Source organism: Vombatus ursinus, unplaced genomic scaffold (genome assembly GCF_900497805.2).
Source record: "Vombatus ursinus unplaced genomic scaffold, bare-nosed wombat genome assembly UNPS02014816.1, whole genome shotgun sequence".
NCBI classification, from domain to species: domain Eukaryota; kingdom Metazoa; phylum Chordata; class Mammalia; order Diprotodontia; family Vombatidae; genus Vombatus; species Vombatus ursinus.
This window is the reverse complement of record NW_020954594.1, coordinates 14,926,729-14,944,431: the sequence shown is the minus strand read 5'-3', so window position 1 is coordinate 14,944,431 and position 17,703 is coordinate 14,926,729. Positions and strand designations below refer to the sequence as shown.

The 17,703-nt window shown below is 36.8% G+C and overlaps 1 protein-coding gene across 1 annotated transcript in view; it reads left to right on the top strand.

Moving 5' to 3' along the window:
* Positions 1-17,703, top strand: part of ARHGAP15 (Rho GTPase activating protein 15) — an 820,106-nt gene that overhangs the window by 558,223 nt on the left and 244,180 nt on the right. The window contains exon 11 of the mRNA XM_027835584.1: positions 14,390-14,467. Within this exon, the coding sequence (XP_027691385.1) occupies positions 14,390-14,467 (78 nt within the window). The remainder of the gene's footprint in view (positions 1-14,389; positions 14,468-17,703) is intronic.

The window sequence follows — 17,703 nt, the reverse complement described above, 5'->3', positions numbered from 1 at the left end:
CTAGAAGGAAGAATAGAAGGTGGAGCATTATCTATTGTGATCATCCTATACAATACGGATCTTGAATTTTCCAGAACCAGTATTTTTTCTGGTATGTTCACTTATAACTAAGCAGATAATGGCAGTAGATCAAAATAGTGTTTATCCTTTTTTTTCTCTTTATTTTCAAACAACAGTCTGAGTAAGAAATAATACAAAAAGAATGGTTTCTTTATATGGGTATTGTCACAGCATAACCAAACAATAGAAATCAAATCTAAAAGATCCTTAGCAAGTGATAGGAGATTAACCAACACCTTGAACTTTAAACTGCTTCCAGCTAGAATCTCTTCCATTTTTGTGAGGCTATTCCTTAGATATTTTAATTCTCCCATAACAATTTATTGGTAATAAATATTTTCAAAATTCTTCTGAGATGATTTAGTTAAGTGATTTTGTAGAATTATCTAGAAAATATGAAAACCTTTTAGTAGCATTTTTCCAGAAACAGACTCTATAAGCATGGCTGCTGAATCAATAGTCTAACTTAACTATTCTATTCAACAGCCATCTTCTGAGAGTTATAACTACTTGCCCTTAGTTCAGAAGTCCTTTAAGAAAAGAAAGAGGTCAATAGAGTTTAGTACATTAAAAAATAAGGGATTGAAAAGGTGTCAAACATGAGAGATGGTTCATCAAAAAAAAGATACAATCTACCTCCCAGGTACCAGTAAGCTAGAAGTCATCCTTATTCCAGAAGACCTCAAAAAATGGTAAATAATTTGTGGTGCTATATCAGGAAATCTTATTCATTGTAGGGTCAACCCAGGCACTGAGTCTACACTTGGACATTCAACATGAATATGAAAGCTCTAAGAGCTTTGTTGGCCCCTTAATCCCAGCCAAAGCTCTTAGCTCTGAAATGATCAGAGTAATACCTCAGAGACTGTTGCACAGTCAGTCCAAAGGTTGTTGAACTGGAATCAGAAGGGATCTGGTATAGAATCTTGGCTTTGATGATGACTAGCTGTGAGAACCTAGACAATTTATTTAACCTTCCTGGCCCTTGACTTCTTACTCATCTGTAAAAGCAGAGTAGATCCTATAATATCTCATGATTGTTGCCTCAACTTCTACTCTGACAGAACAATTGTGCACCCAAGCCAGGCCATATTTCCCTCTCAAGGTTGTAGGTATCATGGAGGTATTGGGGTTGTCTCTCTAATACCATAAGCAAGATCCCACATTCTGGTGTATTCTCCTCAACACCAACCACTAGCAATTTGTGCTCTAGTTTCATTTAACCAATTAATATAAATGAGCTTTTTAAAAGCAATATTCACTGCAAAGAAATAACATTAACAGAAGTTACAAAGCATTTTCCTGCAGATGAGGTTGAGGGGGAGGATTACATTCTTCCACATATCCCTTCAGTTCCTGGGAATAGTGGGCTCATACTTAAAGCGTTTGGTTCAAAGCATTTGTCCTACTAAATTCACTTCCAAATGAGTAATAAGCAATGGATGTATCCGATAAGACTGGGCTGGGTCAGACAGGTTCTTGTTTAGGGACTCCACTTCTTGCCTCACCCACCCAGCCTGGACTCCAGCTCTTTGATTTCTAGTACTCATTCTTCTGACCTTTCAAAGCTTACAAGGGGGTGGCCATCTCCAGTTCTCCATTTAGAAGCAGGCAAGTATGGATACAATAAAAGCAACATCAGGTTCCATGTACCCTCTTGGCCTTGTGCCAACTTCAAATAAGAAAGGACCCAAAGCCCCTCCCCGATCCAGAAGCTCAAAGTAGTTCATCCTCCTTACCCTATCCCCAGCCAGGTAGGAAAGAGAAAAGTTTGTTTTAGCTGGTTGGTGCTTTTTGAAATGCATGCCCATTTCTAGCTCAGCTGCCAATCAATAAGCTACTCTTCTTCAGATGGTAAGTAGATGGGAAACAACATTTGTGCTTAAGGCCATAAAGGGGTTGCATCAAGTGTTCCTACTGCCTGCACTCACGTAGAAGGGTTCATTGGCCACTTCTCCCAACCCCTTTAAATAAAAAAAATAATATTGGCTCTGCTTTGTTGACAGAGTAATGAAAATACTTTTGAACCTTGTAGTTAATGCTGTAAAATGGGAATAATAATAATAATACCTATGTCCCATATTTACTGTGTCAAATAAGGCAATATATGTAAATTGTTCTGCATACCTGAAAGTACTACATAAATGTTAACTGTTATTAGACTTATATTACTATGGGTCATTTTGAAATTGTCCCTTGTCATGTTTTACACTGTCTGCCAGTTCTCCTCTCTCTCTCTCTTTTTTTTGCAAGGCAAATTGCAAGGCAATTTGCAAGGTTAAGTGACTTGCCCAGGGTCACTCAGCTAGTAAGTGTCAAGTGTCTAGTCTGAGACCAGATTTGAACTCAGATCCTCCTGACCCTAGGGCCAGTGCTCTATTCGCTGCACCACCTAGCTGCCCCTAGTTGTCCTCTCTTCTTCTGAAGATTCATTATGGTCCTTGGTGGTAATAAGCAATCAAGGTACTCTAGTGGAAACTGCATTTAATTGGAAGTTGTATTATACCGTAAACTGAATGAGAGTAAGAAGTTTCATGTTGCTACTAAAAAAAACAAAAATAAGAATAAAAATCGATCATGACACTAGGATTTATAAAAAAAAAAAAAATCTCATGTAGAAACCACAAATAGTACTTATAAATCATGAATGTATCCATGATACAACACCCTTATTGGAATACTCTTCCCAGATTTTGACTACATTGACCTGGAGATATCTCTCTAATTTGGGAAGAATGTAGCTGGAAGCACTGAAATTGGACCTGAAGAAGGATTTAGTAAAAATATCACATGACTGTAACATGTAAGACATTGTGTGTGGTGCTGAAAATACAAAAATAAAAAACAAAAACCAGTACATCACCTGCCCTCACATTCTACTGAGGGGATGAGACATATAAACAGATAAGTTAATAAATGCAAGATAATTAAAGAGAGACCTAGCTGAAGTGATCAGGAAAGGCTTTATATGGATGATGGCACTCGAGTTAATCCTTCAAGCAAGGAAGCTAAGAATTCAAAGAGGTTGAAATGGGACAAGAACACATTTAAGTCATGGGGGACAGCCAGGTCAGACACATGGAGGCAGATGGAATACAGAATTGAAGGAATAATAAAGAGGCCAGTTTGGTGAGAATTTGTAGACAGAGCTCGGCTCCAGAATCACCAACTTCCTGTTGGACATAGGATCATAGATTAAAGGGAAGAAGATGCCATTGAGTCTAGTCTGCTCATTTTATAAATGAGGAAAGTGAGACACAGGATGCTTAACTGACTTGCCTTGGATCACATAACTGGTATGTCTGTGGTAGGATTTGAACTCGGGTCTTTTTGACTGTAAGACCAGTTTCTTATTCACTACATCATGTTGTCTCTACTACACCTGGATTTCCCATTGGTATCTGGAACTCACTAGGTCCAAAACAGTCACCTCCCTATTCTAATCACACTGCCACCACAAGTGAAGGCCTTCATTATCTCTTGTTTTTTCTCCTAATCTTTACCTATTCTTCCTGTTTCCAGTCTTGCCTTCTCCAATCAGTCCTCCACAAAGCTGCCAAAATGACCTTCTTAAGTTAATGGACTCACCAAATCACTTCCCTCCTGTAAGCTTCAGAGGCACCCCATTGCCCCAAAGATGAAATAGGATATCCTTTGCAGGGGATTTCAGCCTCTTTACAATCTGAATGCAACTCACCTTTCTAGCATTGTTTCATAGTATTTCATTTCATGTACTCTATAATCTGTACTGTTGGCTGTTTTGCAAGCTAAACATGTCATATTCTCCCCCCATATATGGCACTTAGTCACCCAGCACTGTTGTGAGGATCAAATTAGATGAAACATGTAAAGCACTTTGAAAATCTTAAAGAACTATATAAATGCTAGCTAACAATAACAATAATAATAATGCTTCCTAACAATGAAAATGGGCTGCCTTCTGAGGTAACATATTCCACCTTACATAATGTCTTCAGGCAAAGGTGGGATGAGCTTTTATGAGCTGTGCTGTAGAGCGGACCCCTGCTACTTTGTTTCCCCAGCACTTAGCACATTGCCTGGCACATAGTAGGTGCACAATAAATGCTGATTGATTGACTGACTGACTGACCTTCTAGGTGTTGTTCTAACTCTGGAACTCTGTGATTCTATGTGTGACTAGATAGCACAACATAAACATGGAAACATTGGTATTTGACCACCTAGTGGCCTGTAAGAAATAGTACCCCTCTGGAAGCATTTATTAAGTGTCTACCATGTTCTAGGCATTCTGCAAAGAACTGGGGATACAAAGATAGAAAATGAAACAATTTGTGCTCCATGAAAGATTCTAGAAGAATAATAAATACTCTAATGAAATATAAGATTTATTTAATGAACAGGGAAATGAATATAGGACTACTCATTTTTTCACGGAAACAGAGAGTCATATGGGCACATCAATTTGCCCATAATTGACAATAATACTTGATAATCCTGGTGACATAACCAATTCACGAAAACATGCAGAACAGATCCCTGGTGTTATTAGGCCCAACAAAGGACTCTCCATCAGATTATCACTGTTTTTCCATTTCATATGTGTATCCCATTAGTACAATTACAATTTTAGGGTATTTGTCTACAAACTTGATTGTTTTGTCCAAGACGGTAATTCTACCAGCAACAAGTAACAAGGCCAAGTTATTGTCACCATATCTCTGAGAGCCATAGCTCCCAGTCTAAATAGTTCTCTCAGACTTCCTTTTGTATTTATCTCATCCATAACCAAAATACCTTCCACTTAATTCCTGCTCTGTTATGTCCTTATGAATTAGTGGTTACAGGATCATGGATCTGGAGCTATAATTACATTAGAGGTCATCTATAGCAAACTTCCATCCCCAATTTTACAGATGAGGAAACTAAGGTCCTTGGTGGTTAAATGATTTACCCAAGTTAGTAGGAGTCAAAAGTATGATTTTCACCCAGGTCCTCTGATTCCAGACCCACTGTTCTTTTCAATGGGGCATCTTGGTGACTAAGTTCTCAAATGCTATGATAGTAGAGCAAGAGTTTTAAAAACCCTACAAACTATAAAGACTAAGCTAAGGTCAGAAAGGGTCATTCATCACCAAGTTAACACAGAGTGATGAACTTTCTGACCACCTCAACTCTCAAAGATTTTCTCCCTAGTTGTCTGTGAATTGCAGTCAGAAGCAACTAGGTTCAATTCTTTTCTCTGGCATTTGTGTGGATGTGTGGCTTTGGACAATTCACTTAACCAACCAGTGTCCCCAGGAATTCTCTCCATTATTATGATTTACAGTACTAAAGGGCATTTCTATATCAGGAATTTCCTAAGGCTGCACCAATGAAATCATAGACTAGAAAGAAAAAAAAAAAAAGACTGTGAACTTTTTTTTATAAGGAAAAAGGAAACAACAACAACATCAATATAAGCAAAGTCTGTCTCAGTTTGGATTCTATTGCATTGTCACAAACAGTAAAATAATTATCCTTACAAACAATCCATGTGGATCTGTGCCACACCCATTTCCCATACTGATTATTCTTGAAGAATAGCCATCTCATAGGAAATTATCAGGCGTGCAATAACTAAAATAGAACAGGCATGCAAAAACAGCATAAATACCAGGAGAATGGGGAGAGAAGTCAAATTAGAAACTGTTTTTTTAATGATATCCTACACTCCAAGCCTTAGGATTTAAAGTGTGTGAACAGATAAGTTGGCAATGATAGCTTGGAAACAGTAATGTCAATTTGGAGTGGGGAATAGGTCTGAATACCGAATACCATTCACTTCATATTTAGCTCTGAACTGGAATGGGACTTTGTGAAAGACTATGAAAAAAATTTGCAACAGCTTCTTTGGGACTAGTCTGTGGGTGTTCCTGTCCTCACTAGTTCTGACCAGGGGTAAAAGCCAAAAGGCCAAAGAATTGGGAGAATGGCTGTTGCGGTAGCAGTCCTCTGAGGAATTAGGAATCACCATAAATCTCAGGAGAGGGACTCGTTGCAAAATTCCCAGCCTACATTTGCAGACTCAAGAGGTTCTGGTAAATTTTGTTTCATGTCACAGGAACAAATAGGGCCTTTCTGGGTGCTTCTCAACCAGACCCCTGATCCATATCTTTCAAAGTTCACCTATTATCAATGTAACCAAGGAATGCTACCTAATGCACAATTGGGGACTATTTTTAACAAGCTCATCTGCATTGTTAAAAAAAAAAAAACTATTTTGGCAAATAAACTAGTCAACTCTGGATACAGTCCTTGTCTCTTATATTTCTTTTTGGAAAGTTTCTAAGATTTATGGTGGGAATTATTCATGACAGCTGCATTCTTTCCACTGAGCTTAGACCACCATTTGGTCTAATAATTCCTAATTGTGTGTCCATCCTATTCTAACCTTCAGAAGAAAGGGAATAAAATTATTATTTTTTTTAATGCACAAGAGCAAAACCCAGTGTTTTCTGTCAGTGATAAAGTCTGTTTTGAAACACAAGATGGCTAGCTTCTGGTGAAAAACAAACGCCATTACAATGAGTGTGATAATTGTTGTTTTCCCATCTCTCTCTCTCTCTCTGGCTCTGTGTGTGTGTGTCTGTTTGTCTGTCTGTCTGTCTGTCTCTGTGTCTCTCTCTTTCTGTGTGTCTCTCTCTCTATGTCTGTGTCTGTCTCTCTCTCTCTCTGTCTGTCTGTCTGTCTGTCTCTCTCTCTCTCTCTCTGTCTCTCTCCATCTCTTCTTCATCAAATAGGAAACTTGAAATGCCTGAGTTTCATCATGTTCTGAAGTATTTTTAGCCTACCCGGCAGAAACCCTGATAGCATTTGCAAACATGTTGTTTTCTTGAAAGAGGTGCCTCTCAGAGAGATTTTCTCCAAACTTCACAGAAGCACAACATGGAGCCTTGAAGACATTGCTCATTTTAAAATAATACTTGGTCTAATTATATTTCCAAAATAAGTAGCCTCAAATCCAGCTAGGATAATGTGGTCATGAAAAGGATGTCCAAATCCACCAATTTACATTGGTTTGGTTTGGCTTGACTTTCAAAGTTTTTGGAGCCGAAAGTGGATGGCACGTGAACACTGTAATTGGTGTAATATTCTCAGCATTTTGGGGTTGGCCATGTTGTATGCCATCCAAGGGAACACTAATCAAACCTTAAGACTGGACCTATATAAATTTATAACAGTTGCAATTCACTGATATATTCCAGATCATTTTGTGAGATGTAATGCTCTCCATTTTAATATGTGGTTTGTCATCTTCACCTGATTTAGATAATTTAAAGAGTATGATACCAAGAGGACCCAAGACATTTAGGACTAGAGATACTAATGTCAAAGACTGTTATCAGGCATAAGATAAGTGGTGCTGAGATTCTTGAACCAAAAAGGTTTGGGAATTGTGTCAAGTTAGATATATAAACTGAATCGAATGTGTTTTTGCTTTACTCCTTACTTTCTGGTTTTGATCTGAAACCACTCAGCAATCTTTCTTAGTGTGATTGTGTTCTACAACCACAAGAGCTGCACAGTTCAGAATTACCCACAGTGTCTCCATCTCCCCCTTTTTCTCAAAGAGAAAGTCGGATTATTAATTTAGGATAAGGTTACATTGCTTCAACAGTATAGTAATTTCCAGTTGCTCATATGGTGTCTATCCAACCCATGGCATGGTGCCAACCATTCTTGATTACTGATCCTTTCTTTTTTTGAAAATTTCTCTTAGATGAACTTTCTTGTGATACCCCTCTTAAAGCCAAAGAGGGTCTTCCTAAAATATAACAATGTTTTCTGCTTTACATTTTTGAAGATCCTTGGTATGATGAAGTAGAAGGCAAACTCAAGGAAGAAATAAAAAGCAGAGAATTTAAGTTTCATTTGTAAAATTAGTATTGCTTATCTGACCAAATCAGGCAAAAAAGAACGATGTTTTTTTAAAAAAAATAGATGAATAGAAATGATTGCACTGGAGGTAATTTTGGTGGGAGATATTAATTCTCCAACTTCACAAAGTAGAGTCCTCTCACATTTTTATACAGTGATATAAAAGAATGAAAGGCCTGCATCAGTTGCTTTCTAAAAAATCTAAGACAGACCAGATCAAATTACTCTCCTCTTCAACACTCTTTAGTAGTTCCCCATTTCCTCAGTGATCAAATAGAAACTCCTCATCCTGACATTGACTATGAAGCCCTCTGTGAACTAGCAACAACCTCTCTTTGCAGACTGATTTTCTATTACTCTCCTTTGCACTTTCCAAACTGATGTATTGGCCATTGTCCAACTCAACATTCCATCTCCCACTTTCATGCTTTTGGATGGCATTTAAGAAATTGCCCTACCTCTTAGCTTCCTATAAGCCTTTAAGTCTCAGTTAACTGTCATGTTCTTTGTGAAACCTTTCTAGACATTCCTCTTTCCAAAGCATTAGTGTTTTTTAATCTCATTAAATTAGTCTATTTATCTATATATGTTACACCTTACTATGAAGGAGAATTTAAGTTTCTTAGGGACAGAAATGGTTTCATTTTTTGCTATTATAGCTCTAATGTTTAGCATAGTGTCTTGCATTTAGTAGGTGCTTAATAAATGTTTATTGGATTGGATTCAGTTGGAACACCCACAGGGCAAGGAACTAATATAGTCAATCGGCAAAATGCTTGGACATATGGGGTCATTTGGATGTCTGCTAATCATATGGTGCTTCTGCCCTAGGCACCCAAATCCCAGTACAGTTGAGTAGACCTACACTGGGAACTTTTATCTTAAAATCTGAACCACTTTCAAAGTAACATGGATTTCCCTAAAAATGGAGATTAAAAGTGGCTTCTGTAGGTTACCATTCTCCCTACCATTGTAGTGCTGAAACATAAGAGGTATGTTGTGGGTGTTTACTCTACTTTCTACTAGTTTAGGCCAATACTAGAATGTAATTTTAAAGAAAAATTCATTTGTAATTCACTCATCTCTACCCCAGACCAAACTCTGATTCCCAGTCTTTAAACACATTATTCTTGCTAATTGGTGAACAAGAGTGCAAAAGACAAATGGATCAATAAATTGACAAACTTTATTAAGCACCTATATGCCAGGTACTATGCTATATGCTGGGGATAAAAATCCAAAAGTGAGATTTAATGCCTGCCCTTACAGAGTTTATATTCTACTACAGAAAGGGAGAGACAATATACGGAGATACTGAATATTCACAGATAAGTAAATATAGGTTACATGCAAAAAATATAAAGTAGTTATGGGGGAAGGGTCACCAGCAATTATGAGAAACAAGATAAGCCTTTTGAAGGAGATGGTATTTGATCCAAATGTTGAAGGGTGCTAGAGTTTCCAAAAAACTGAAGTCAGGAGGGAGTCTATCCCATGCATGGGAAACAGCTTGGTCACAGAGGCATAAGATAAAATGTGTGTGAAGAACAGCAAGTGGGGTGGGGTGGTTAGAATATCAAGTTTGTGTAGGGGAACAGTGTGTAACAGAGCTGGGAAGAGAGGCTGGAGTAAGATTATAATCTCAAAATATGTTTGTATTTAGTAAAGAAAGCTAGCATATGAGTATGGATGTGACTATGTGCTTATGTGTACACCTAGTGTGGGTGTGCATTATGACTAAAAACTATATACAACTTCCTGCAAAAGAGATGAATGATTAGAAAATTATTAATTATCTTTCTCCTTTTACTTCAATTCTAAGAGTTAGTATTATTTTGAATCCTATCAATATCATCCCTCTTTATTCTTTTTCTTTGTTCTAGTTTTTAAAAGGTGGCCCCTTACCCTTCTAAATGTGCCTGTAATATGACATCCATATCTTCTCTGAGAATTTGGAATTTTAATTATATTTTCTCTTTCTGTCTCTATCTATGACTCTGTGTCTAATTTTCAATCACTCTTTATCTACTGACTCCTTTTCTAATCCATTCAACATACCCAGATCGCCTTAAACAACAAAAACAATAAAAACTTTTCACTTCATTCTATAATCCTTAAATTCTTCATCTCTCTTTCTTCTAACAATGTAATAATTAGGGAAAAAAAGCATTTACACTCATAGGCTCCCATTTCTCAATCTATTCGCTCACTTTTACACTCATTGAAATACAGATTCTTAACCCACCATTCAACTGAAATAATCTACAAAGTTACCAACAGAATAGCTAAATCCAATGACTTTTGTTCCCCTCTCCCCTCATCATTACTTTTCTTTCTATAGCTTTTGGCATTGGTGACCACCTCATCCTGGAAGCTAATCTTTCTCCGTCTTAATTTTTCATGACACTTCTTCTTTCTGTTTCTACTCCTAATTATCTGACTTTCCTCAGTCTTCTTTGCTGCATAATCATCCATGTCACTTACATGTGACTATACAACAAGGCTCTATCCTGAGCTCTCTTCTTTCTCTACATTCTTTCTCAGATATCTCATCAGTTCCCATGAGTTAAATTATTATCTCTGTTCAAATTATCTCTGTTCAGAAGGTCCCGAAATCTACCTATGCAGTCATCTTTTTTGCTGAGCTTTAGTCCCATATTACCAACAGTCTCTTAGTAAATCTCTACCTGGATATCTCACAGGTTTGTCATACTCAACAAAACAGAACTCATTATTTCCACCCTTAAACTCACCTCTCCTCTTAATTTTCATATTTCCATCATGACTATCATCCTTTCAGTTCTCTGAGTTTGCAACCTTGAGTTATACTCAACTCTTCACTCTCTCTCTCTCTCTCCCTATCCCATCTCCAATCAGTTGTGAAGATTTCTTTATTCCACTTCCACATTCTTGCTTACATTCATTCTCTTTTCTCCATTCATATGACTACCATCCTAGTTCAGGCTTTCATTTTTCTTGCTTTAATTGTTGCAAAATCTCTAAAGGAATTTTCCTGCCTCCAAGTTTTCCCCTTTCAAACCCATCCACAACTCTGCTAGCAAACTGTAAATCTAAAAAAAAAAAAAAAAAAAAAAGGTTCACCATGTTGTTACCCTACTCAAGAAGCTTCAGAGGCTTCCTGTTGCCTCTAGGTTCCAATACAGTATCTCTTCTCTTTGACACTGGAAGCCCTTCCCAATCTGTCTCCAACCTATACTTCCAGAGTGACTTCACATTACTCTTCCCACCCCACCCCAGCAGAAGTACAGACAAATTCCAGGCTATTCTCCCTGCACGACAAATCTACTACTTCAATGAATTTGTACAGTTGTCTCCCACGTCTAGGATGTTCTCTCACTTCATCTCCTCTTCTTGGAATCTCTAGCTCCCTTCAAGGCTCATCTCATATTTTGTGTTGCCTTTGTAAATCTATGTTTATGGAATATATGCCTAGGAAAAAGTAAGCTCCTTCAGGATAAAGACCTTTCCATTTTTCTTTTTATATTGCCTATGGCTAAGACAGTACTTTTTACATTATGGGCATATAAATCTTATTGGATCAAAATTAATATTTTTTCTTGCTTTATATAAAAGCGTTATATAAAATATGTATATTGATTATACTTTGCTACATGATGAAAAAATGCAAACTTGCCAAAATTCATATGTAGTTGCATTTAGAAATATGCCTCTAATTTATTTTACATTGTTCTTTACCCACTGTCCCCTGCCCTTGGTACTGACAGAGTGCCTTGCACATAATAGATATTTAGTAATTGAACTCAATGTATTTACTAATTTAAGTAATTGAAATCAATGTATTTACTAAAAAAAAAATCAGATTTCTTTGCACTGAAAGAAAACCAGTATAAAGGACAACTTTGGTAACTATTCTTCTCTGCTATGGCAACTGACAGGCCTAAAACCCTTTGGTGAGTTAGCAGTATATCTACCCCAAGCATGTGAAGATTTCCCCCTCCCCCCACCCTGTGGAGTGGGCAGATGAGAACAATTTGTTCCAATGGCCATGAAGACAGCTGAAACAGGCATTGTGGAGCACTTAGAGCTTGATCAGAAGAGCTTGATCAGACATTAAAGAAACCAAGGTCGTCCACTGCCTCCTGGGCCAACACCATTTGTCTTGACTTTGTCTTGCCACCAGACTCTGGAAGAGAGAGTGAGGCTAAAAACTTTGTGCAACTCTGTCTCACTTAAATCCAACTTATGCACAAATCAAGACATCCCCTGTAATGTCATTGGTCCTCTTTGGAAATGAAGGATGAACGATAACAACATGGTGATTCCTCTCTCTAGAGTATAAACTCTCTGAGAACAGGGACTCTTTTCACTTTTTGCCTTTGTATCCCTAACACCTAACACAGTTCCTTATATAGGACCTTATAAATGCTTGTTTACTCAAATTAAAAGTGGATAAATAATTAATGTGATCAATATTTAAACATACAAGGAACTCTTCTTTGTACCTCTTGTTTTCTGACCCAATTTTTGAACCATACAAGAAAATTATCTTATTACTTTATTGTCACAATAGAAATCAATGAGTCAGAGTTTGGGGGCAAATGTGATGAAATAAAGACCAAATTTCTACTTTCATCTAAAATAATTACTAGCAAATTTTGAGTAGAATCATATTCATACATCTATAGGCAACTCGTAATATGTGTTTGTTTACATTGGTAACACCTTAGTATATTAGTCATTACCTATCAATAATATCCATAATAAATATTATGCTTCTATTTCCCAATGATTATGAGTAAATTATATACTCTTTTCATTTCCTAGCAGGAACCCAGCCTCAGTCAATATCTTCACAGAATTGCCATTCTCAGGAACATACAGGGACTACCTTATAATAATATATGAAAAGTCTACGTATTAGGACCACATGTGGACTTACATGCATACATACCATACTACTTCACTAGTTTTGTTGTTGTTCAGTCATTTCTCAGTCATGTCTGACTCTTTGTGATGACATTTGGTGTGTTCTTAGCAAAGATACTGGAGTGGTTTGCCATTTCCTTCTCCAGTTCATTTTACAAATGAGAAAACTGAGGCAAACAGGGATAAGTGACTTGCCCAGAGTCACACAGGTAGTAAGTGTCTGAGGCCAGATTTGAACTCAGGTCTTCCTGTCTCTAGGCCCAGTGCTCTATCCAATATGACACCTAGCTGACTGCACTAATAGTTGTTCCTTAACATTATCTCAGGTAGATCTTTAGCTACAGCACATACCAGAAGCAGAAATCCATGCTTTAGAAATTCTATGAGATGTTTCAGCTAAGTTATGTCATAGAAACAGTAATGATATAGCCAAATACCCTCCTTAGCCTGATACCAAAATAGTTTACAAGTAATAATATATAAATCAAGGAAATGTGCCAAATAATAAACACGTAAGAATATGGAAATATTAATGTCATACTAGACAATATTTCATGACATGGAAAGGCTTTGTCAAGCTTGAATTCTGAATTGCTTGTAATTGGAAGAGCAGGCACCACTAAGACACTATTCCTATGAAATCTGAACTCTGTTATTTTTGTTACACATGCTATAAGGGATAATATTAATGTTTGAATATGGATTTCCTCCCTTGTTCCTCAGTCTCTTTGATTACTTAGTAATAGACCTAATACCATGGGGATTATATATATGAAAAATCTGATTTATCAAGTATACTTCCGTGTGAAATTCACCTGGTTTTCAATTATCAGGAATCAATTCTCAAGTCATCTAAAACCAATATCCACCTTCTTGATAAGTTTATTTGGGGGGGGGGGAGGGGATCTTTTTTTTTAAGTGCTCATTTTGCATAGGAACACTAAGTGCTTTTAACACCCTAGATCATCATATTAAATATCTGGAATAGGATTTCCAATTTGTGTCTTCAAATACCTACACCAATATCTGTTCTTGATCTCTTTGGTATGGAACTAAACCCTTGGGTTATTTTGGCTTTCCACAAGAGGGCGTAACACGCATATGCCTGGCAGCCCTGTTTTGATTGTCAATCCCTGACTGAATTCGAGGCTTCGTCCCAGGAAGAGTTGTGGTTAGCATGTTCACTGTAACTCCATACTGTCTACTACCATCCCAAGCTTCTATTAAACATTCATATTAATTAATGATGAAATGCGTAAAATAACTCTGAAAAATGATAAAATTAGGATTAGCTTACTTTGGTTTTACATATATTTATATTTTGCTATTATTGCAGGCAGAGCTAAAATGCCAGATTTTATTATTTTTCCTCTGAAAGGGAGGAGACATTTGATAGAGATTCACTGTATCATTCCTCCTCACATTCATTAAGATATATTTTTTCATTGTTGTTTTCCTGTCACTCACTTCTTATAGCAAGTGCTTACATGAACCCATATGAAATATGCACCTCTGTTTCCAGGTCTGGATGTTGATGGAATATATCGAGTTAGTGGCAATCTGGCAACAATACAGAAGCTACGATTTATTGTCAATCAAGGTAAGTGATTCCTTCCCCTCAGTCATTTTTTTAGTGCTCTTCCATCACTAACAATATTTCAGACTCTGCTATAGGCAGTGGATATAAGTTGATGAGTTGAAGGGAAAGAAAGAGAAAAGTTGAAGAAGTACACAGAATAATTAGCCAGAGAGGGAAAGAATAATGGGCAGTTTGTGGGGATGTAGGGGGTGGGGAGGGTAGTAGAGAGCTAAAAATGGACAGTCGATAGAAGAGTACAGATCAATTGGTGGTGACAAAAAAAATGTGGATAATGAACAGAGTAAGACAAATTCGGAGGAGGAGAAATAAGAGAGAAAAGGACTATATTTTTAAAATAGAATGTTGAAATATACATTGGAATCATATGTAAGAGTTCAGAATGATAAGGAATAGAATCATAAAACTTGGAAATATATGGAGAAAACCAAAGATACTTAAACATCTTGAAATTAGAATTAATTTTTTAAAATATCTTTTCATTTTCATCAAACTTATGGAATTTTCTGTTTTATATTTCTGTCTTTTTAAACTCTGGTTCTCATCAGAAATCAAGGAGTTGATACCTTTTCTATGACCGTCTGTTGGCAGTAATAAGGAAACATAAATATACCTAAAAGTATCCTGAACATAAAACACTCAAATATATTGCTTTCAGATCTAGAATATAACCCAACTAGAATTCTATTAGAAATTCACAATAAACATAGGCCAAAAATTCTGGACCTCCTTTTTTGTCCCTTCCCACTCTCCCTCACAAAGATATTCAGCAGGCTAGACACTAAAACCTTGATGGAGCAAAACAGAATAATGGTCTTTTAGATATTGGCCACATTTGGTGGTGATTCTATTGATTATGGGAATACTTGAGGAAAAGAATCAATGGAAGAAGATAACCTTCCATTTGGGTAATTATTGTAAACATCATAGAGAGTCATGATGGACAAAGAAAACCAGGCAAGGTATACAAATGAGAGATCATTATCACTGGACATATAATGGATAAGGTCTATTCTTGAGTTGAGATGTGGAATCTTAAAGAAATTGTAAAGCAATGGAGTTCTAGGAAAGCTACTGTTTCATCTTTAAACATGATATGTATTTGTCATTATTGTTCTTGGCTTACTTTTTGTGTTGTTGTTCCCAAAATGAGTTGGTTAGCCACTGAATATATTTACTGATAAAAAGATTCTCAGAGTTCTCTGGCATATTCTATTAAATTTAGTGTTAGAAGGAGAAGCCAGTGTTGTCTGACATGTCTTTTGGATGGACAAAGGCTATTTTGAGTCTAGACCTAAGCCCCAGAGACAAGTAATATCTATTTAGTATATACCTAGGAATGTGTGTGGTTGTGGGTGGGTGTGTATATATGTGTGTGGGTGGGTGGGTGGGTGTGGGTTGGGGTTAGGAGGGATGGAAGAGATAGAGAGGAGTGGGAGGAGAAAAGTTTGAGGCTTAGGAGACTTCCACTTGACTCTAGAGTTCCTCCATAGTATCTCCTTTTCTTGGATCTACTCTTTAAATTAAAGCATGCTTCTTAGCATTTGGCAGCCTTGAAAAGTGACCATCATTTCTAATATCAATATAACATGTCACCACTGAGTATTTATTAACCTTTGTGAGCCTTTGTCTTTTTTAAATTAAATTTAAGTTTCTTAATTAACAAAAATCTATGTTCTCTCCCCCTCTTTTCTTCATGTGCTGTGGAGGGGAGAAGGACCCTTATAACAAATATGCATAGTCTAGCAAAATCCCACATTGGACACATATACACACACACATACTTAATTCTGCACCCTACGTCTATCAGCTCTCTTTCAGGAGGTGAGTAGAAGCCTTCTGTAGTCAGAGCTGGTTAATGCATTAATCAGAATTAAGTCTTTCCAAGTTGTTTGCCTCTACCATATTGTAATTGTGCATATAGTTCTCCTGATTCTGCTTATTTCACTCTGCATCTATTCATCCAAATGTTCCTAGAATTCCCTGAAATCTTCTCTTTCATCATTTCTTCTAGCATAGTAGTATTCCTTTACATTCATATCTTTTGTCTTTAACAAGTTGCTTTTCCACCTGGAGAAGTAGCCTAGTGAGGGAGAAGTGTCAAAGTTTAAGAGAAAGGGCTGAGTCTTCCTTTAAAAGAACTGGCTTTGAATCCTAGGACTGCTGATTACTATCTGTATAGATTTATAAAAGTCACTTAGCCTTTTGATCTAAATGATTTCTAAAGTCCCTAAAAGATTTAAGTTCTATGACCATCACTAACTTTATTCATCTTGGCCCAATTTGAGTAAGAGTATTCTCTGAGGGGAAAAAAAAAGTATGAACTGGGCCGAGTCTCATTTCTGTTCCCTTTTCAATTAGCTAAAATCATTCCTGCAATATATTTTGTGCTGGAAGTATATCCTGATTGGGATTCTAGACAGCTGGGCAACACATTTTTCCTGCAGAAAAGAAATCTGAAAACAGAAGCAGCACTAGAAACAAACACTAGTTGCATTTCCTGCCTTAAAAAATATGCTCAGCAGTATGAAAAGGCAAAAAAAAAAATCATCTGCAATGAAAATATGAAATCTGTCCATCTCGTCTTTTGTAATCTAAACTTTACCATCCTCTAAGGTTTTGCAATTCCTCATGTTTTCATGAGATTTGACAATGTAAAGCTGGACAGAAGGCCTTAGTTGGTATCTGGTAGCACAGAATTGTCAGTAAACTATCTGGTTTATAGCACTGTCAGAATAGAACACACAGAATACAAATAATGCTGCATTAGGACTTTTGACACTCTCAACTAAGTCCAAATTTTTATAAAAATGACTTTGGATTAGATGGTCAAAGGAGAGCATACACAGCCAATTCTCAATTATCAGTGATCAGATTATCTTTTTAATGAATCACTTACAGAAGACCTGTAACCTCCTCCCTTATGTCACCCATCTGGGTCCTAGTCTACTGACAGCAGAACCAAACCAGGAGGGCAGTCAAGGCCGGGCACAGAAAATGTTGCATTGTCTAAGCATATGGTTCTGTGTGTGTGTATGCATGCATGTATGGGTGTGTGGGTGGGTGTGTTGGAACTGCGAGGGTCCTAAGGAGATGAAATGACAAACCATGTGAAAGTGCTTTGAAAAGCATATAACATACTATACCAATTAATAGTGTTAATTATTAATATCATAATTATTCACAAATGAAATTTGAATGATTATATTTTGTTTTAACATTAAAACTTATTTTCTACT